The sequence below is a fragment of the Pistacia vera genome, unplaced genomic scaffold, assembly GCF_008641045.1.
Source record: "Pistacia vera cultivar Batoury unplaced genomic scaffold, PisVer_v2 Contig959, whole genome shotgun sequence".
NCBI lineage: Eukaryota > Viridiplantae > Streptophyta > Magnoliopsida > Sapindales > Anacardiaceae > Pistacia > Pistacia vera.
The window spans coordinates 8492-13635 of record NW_022196844.1 but is presented as its reverse complement, the minus strand read 5'-3'; the positions used below and the strand labels follow the sequence as shown (position 1 = coordinate 13635).

General features: G+C 33.0%; 1 protein-coding gene across 2 annotated transcripts; it reads left to right on the top strand.

Moving 5' to 3' along the window:
• The first annotated feature begins 549 nt into the window (after positions 1–549).
• LOC116121060 lies at positions 550–2188 on the top strand. Of its 2 annotated transcripts, none has more exons than XM_031407012.1 (4): positions 550–707; positions 1303–1434; positions 1604–1777; positions 2009–2188. In XM_031407012.1, the coding sequence occupies exons 1-4, from the start codon at positions 633–635 to the stop codon at positions 2093–2095; spliced, it is 468 nt and encodes a 155-aa protein (XP_031262872.1). In that variant the 5' UTR covers positions 550–632; the 3' UTR covers positions 2096–2188. The 2 variants fall into 2 exon arrangements, with proteins under 2 accessions (XP_031262872.1, XP_031262873.1); XM_031407013.1 differs by having other exon boundaries at positions 1604–1785.
• Positions 2189–5144: the final 2956 nt, after the last annotated feature.

The window sequence follows — 5144 nt, the reverse complement described above, 5'->3', positions numbered from 1 at the left end:
TTGCCCCCTATTCCTTATATATTAAGCATAGTTAATTACCACTGACAAATGAATCAAGATTAAATATTCACAACCTTTTTGGCTGCCTATACTAGTACTAAATCAGTGCATGAAATAATCCTAATTAATTACGTACTCTCATCGGCACTCAAGTATTCTCTAGTAATTAAAAGTAAATGAGGTAGGACATGATCGAATATTTAGAATCAATAATATACATTCTTCAAACGCCATGTAACTTTTAAATATTCCTCTTAGTTTTGTCTGGGGAAGCAAATCGGATACTCATGCTATTCAATGTTTGGGAGCTAAGGTGCTGGCTAGACTGTCATTCAAGTATCAACTGCCATAGCAAATTCGTAAAAGTTAATAAAACAAAATCTCACGTTCACTTCGTCATAAAGGAGTGTTTGGGTAATGACCACTTTTCATTTTTAAATAAAATAATAATAAAAATAATTATAAACATATAAAGCCAACAGAAAGAAAAGATATTTCTCGCAAGTTACTGTTAGAATGTAATGGAATTTAATTTGCACATCACATTGTAATTCCTTGCCACAAACTGCTATTTAAGCAGCTATTGATGAGCCAAGTTGAAGGGTGAGCGACAAATTAAGCTGAGAGAAGCCATGGTTTCTAGAGAGCAAAAGAAGGCAGTCATGTGTAAGAAGCAGCTGCAACTGCTTCGTTCTAACTCCCATACGGTAATTCTCTGCCTACCTGCAATGAGATGCTGTGTCCTTGGCTTGTTATTGTTCTCTATCTTTCTCTTTAAACAAAATTGTACCTGGGACAAAATTGAAAACCTAGTTATTATATTTCATACCATCTTTGCTTCTTCCTCTTTCTCTTAACTGGCGCTTGATCTCTACTCTTCATGATATGATAGAAATTCCACTTTGAATTTTGTTGCATTCATTTGTTAAAGGATTTTAATTTTTAGCATTTTGGTGTAGAAACTTCTTCTTCTTCAGAAGATAATGATACATTTTCAGCATTCATTGCTATTATTTCATTTGTTTAAAGCCTCTTTGAAACTTTCTATTCATTTCTTCCCTTATCTTTGTATACTTATTAATTTCTAGATCATGACTCAACTTGAACCTTCAGTGTGCTTCTTGTTTTATAACTTTCTGATTGTTACAAAAAATATATTGGAATTCTGTACAAGCTAAAAGTAAACCCTTGTATAGCTTTGCGAAATTTTTAATTGGCCTCTAATTGACTAATTTAGTGAAGTTCATGAATGTAGTCTAATTGTTGCCTGGATTTTATTTTACTTTTTTCTCACGTATGCAGAATAGTACAAAAACCTCAGTTGTCTTAGACCCATCAAAGTACATACCAGAGCTCAAGCAGAAGGAAGAAAAAAAGAATCAAGACATTACCATGGCACAAGTTTCTAGTACTAGTCAAAATCCTTCGCAAATGGTACATATTAACTAAATTATCTACACATTTATTAACCAAAAATGATGATTTGGAAAAGCTCTAGTTATGATCTTTTGTGTTGGACTAATATAACGTTGAATCTTTATCTACAAGTTTAAAGCTTTAAGGTGAGATGATCATTTAATTGAGGTTTTTGTCTATATATCAGCAACTTCGAGTAGAAGCACAGGAAAAGAGCTTTTCTATTAAGATATTCACTGAAAGTAGTTGCCGTGGGTTGCTTGTATTCATATTGGAAGCTTTTGAAGATCTGGGTCTTGTTGTGCTTCATGCTAGGGTTTCCTGTTCAGACAATTTTCTTTTAGAAGCAATCGGAACAATAGTAAGCAAGTGAATATTCTCTACAAAAATTATTCATATTTGTACTAACATACGATCGTAATTTCTCTCTCTTTTTCTCGAAATATACACAAATTTATTATTTATTTTGTATACACACACTTATATATATATATATGCAAGTGGATATTTTCTAAAAAAATTATTCATATTTGTACTAACATATTTCTAGAAATATGCATGTGTTTAAAATCAAAAGTTGAACATGTCGCAGGAGAATAAAGAAGATGAGCCGGTCGATGCTGAAAAGATTGAACAAGCTCTGCTGAAAGCTTTCCGAAAATGGAGTGAAGTTAATTAGTGAGCAGTAATTTATAATGAAATAACTACACTGATGTAGAAACCTTTTCTTTTCGTTCTTTGTTTAGTTATATATCTTTTTATTTTTATCTCTTCCCAGTGTTTAATTATATGAACTAAACTATGTGATTAGCATAGTTAATTTGTTTATCAAACATGAGGTTGATGATGATTGCAAATATTCTGGACAGATCCAAATCCAATTACATACTAATTAGCATGATTGGAATACTATAAAGACGAAGAATTTGGTATTATATGCAATGGACAAAAAAACAGTTGTAAAAAAACACCTTAACATCGATCGTTATCACTCATTCTTTTGCACTCCCTTCGTACGCTACCACAAGTACACCTGTTTAGTGGGTGAAATGTGGTTCTCAATGTTGAAGGAGGCACTTGAATAGTTCTTGGCCTAACATCCACAACCCAAGATATGGAATATTCATATTTGTCAAACTTATGAGTTGTGTATATACATATCAATTCTGCGTACACACAGGTTGTCAGACTTATGTTTTGGCTTGGTTTGTTTCGAGTGTGTGTGCACAATAGTTTGTGCTTGCACTCTCGCTTCAGGTATTTGCAACCCAACAGGAGTTGCATGTCTGATAAAGGGAAAAAGATATTGGTTATCTTTGTCTCTTACTTTTTAGGACATTTTTTTTTTTTCAAATGTCACAATATGCTTAGGTGGTCTCAGGGAATAAAGTTATCTTTCCTGATTTATTTTGTAGTCCAAACAAAAAGAAGGAATATTTTTCTTATTTGGACAAACATGGGTTAGCCCCTTGTTGGCTGATGTGACACTACATTGTTGAATAAGAAACCTTTCATTATATAATACTTTTTCTTGCATGAATGAATCTATCCTTATGATCTATTATTTCATTCTTACTCTGAATTTCTTAGAGTATTATTTCTCTTAAGGTTCAAGGTTTATTTTCCATTTTGCGTCAAAACCTCACCAGATCAAAAATAGACTTGATGGCTCTTGGAACATGGTTCCTTTGATGATGCTGGTGTGTGGCGTCTTTGCTTGAAGCTTGGTTTCACAAGCTGTTTTCGGGTGTGTTCTCGATGTGAAGAAGATCCGAAGAAGTTGCTATACGTTAAGGATTGTGTAAAGTTGAATAGAGAGTTCTTTTTACTATAACTTAGATCAACTTTGAACGCTATCTGGTGTTGTGTTTTTAACTTAGTGGATTGCTTCGATTTTGGCAAGGTCCCATGGATGTAGGCTAAAAGTGGATTTAGTCAAATCATGTATATGGCTGTGTTCTTTACTTTATGCACTTGTATTTGATATGGTTAAAAGCCAGAAATGTTTTAATCTACTTGGCAAATATTCTGCTGCACTTTTAAATGGGTAATCCAAAACCAAAGTGGTTTAACGAATCCCCAACAAGTGGTCTCAGAGCTAGTTCTGATAATTTACTTCAGTAGATCCTTACCCATTTTACTTATTTTTATGTGCATCTGAGTGGTTTGGTTGTTGGACAAAGTCTAGTCGTGTCATGTTTTTATTTCAGATCTGCTATTTGTTTGTGTGTGCACTACTGTTTACTGTGTTAACATATGTCTGACTGTTTTTCGTCATGAGTTTCTTCACTAAAGGTGGATTTGCTCATAAACCTCCTCTGTTAGAAGGACTTAACTATTACATATGGAGACCTAAGATGCGTGCCTTCCTTAAGTCTATAGATGAAAGAGTCTAGTCCATAGTTGTGAATGGTTGGACAACCCCAGTTATTATTGAAAACGAAGTGTTTAGACCAAAACCTGTTACTAGTTGGACTGCTGATGAAATAACTCTAGCTAACTATAACTCTGAAGCCCTTCATGCTCTTTTTAATGCTGTTAATGTGAACCAAATGAAAGTCATAGCTAATTGTAAGCTTGCTAAAGATGCTTGGGATAAACTTCAAGTTTAGAATGAGGGAACTAGTATCGTGATTCGAAAATAGGCTTAGAAGGCTTGTGGCTAATTTTGAGAATTTAAACATGGAAGAGGATGAGACTATAACTTATTTTTATGATAAAGTTTGTGATATTTCTAATGAATTTTTTACTTTGGGAAGAACGTATTTGGTAGCATGCTGAATGCTCCAAATTAATAACTTCACCAACCTAATTACTAAATTGCATATAGAGTAAGCAAGGGTCGATCCCACAGGGAATGATTCTATTTAAATACTATGTTCTAACCAAAAAAAAAAAAAAAAAAAACAGAAAAATAAAATAAAATCATAAATAGTAAACGTGACAACAGTGATGAAAGGGGGTTGTAATCAATGCAAACTTAAATTGAAACAAATAAATCTCCAATGGTAGAAAATATTAGGTTAAAGACACCCAGTTCTCGGTTCAAGATCAACCTAAACATGCATTGGACATGAACTAACCGTAACATTATTCTATCTCATTATTGTGGAACTACTGACCCTAGGAAACAACAAGCTCTATTACTCGAATTTTCCCTTAATTGTCACTATTGAGATAAGCTCTTCAAGTATATCCTAACCCTTGAACAACCTAGAATAAGCTCTCTAAGTTTAATTCAATGACAGCCTTAAGAATTAGGAAAATAGATCAATCCAAGCAACAATCACTCAAGATCGGATTATTTAACTTAGTTTATGTTATTCAAGATGACAGACTGAAAACTTGTCCATAATCATCTATCATCATGTGTTACTCATTGAATAGAAAGACGACAATTATGTATCACAATTCCTAATTCTAATAGATAAAATTCTGATTAAACAATTTAGCAGGCCATTACTAAATCACTTAAACAAGAATCATAAACAATTAAAACAGAATAACATAAACAATTCCAATAAGAATGAAATTAAGAACAATGTTACTGAAGTTAAGTTACACCAATGACATGAATTTAGGCTTCAAAATCCCCTTGAACTGAAGAAGAAAGATCAGCCTCACATCTTGACGTAGAAAGTAAAAACTAAGAAAAAAACTGAACTGTCGTCCTCCCTCCTTTAACCTAACAACTCATAAATACATAATGTATTTTTTTTCCTAATTCT

Coding starts and splice junctions, on each gene's coding strand:
- LOC116121060 (XM_031407012.1), top strand. CDS start 633: ATGGTTTCTAGAGAGCAAAAGAAGGCAGTCATGTGTAAGAAGCAGCTG. Junction 1,435..1,603: donor GTCAAAATCCTTCGCAAATG/GTACATATTAAC, acceptor TCTATATATCAG/CAACTTCGAGTAGAAGCACA. Junction 1,778..2,008: donor TAGAAGCAATCGGAACAATA/GTAAGCAAGTGA, acceptor AACATGTCGCAG/GAGAATAAAGAAGATGAGCC.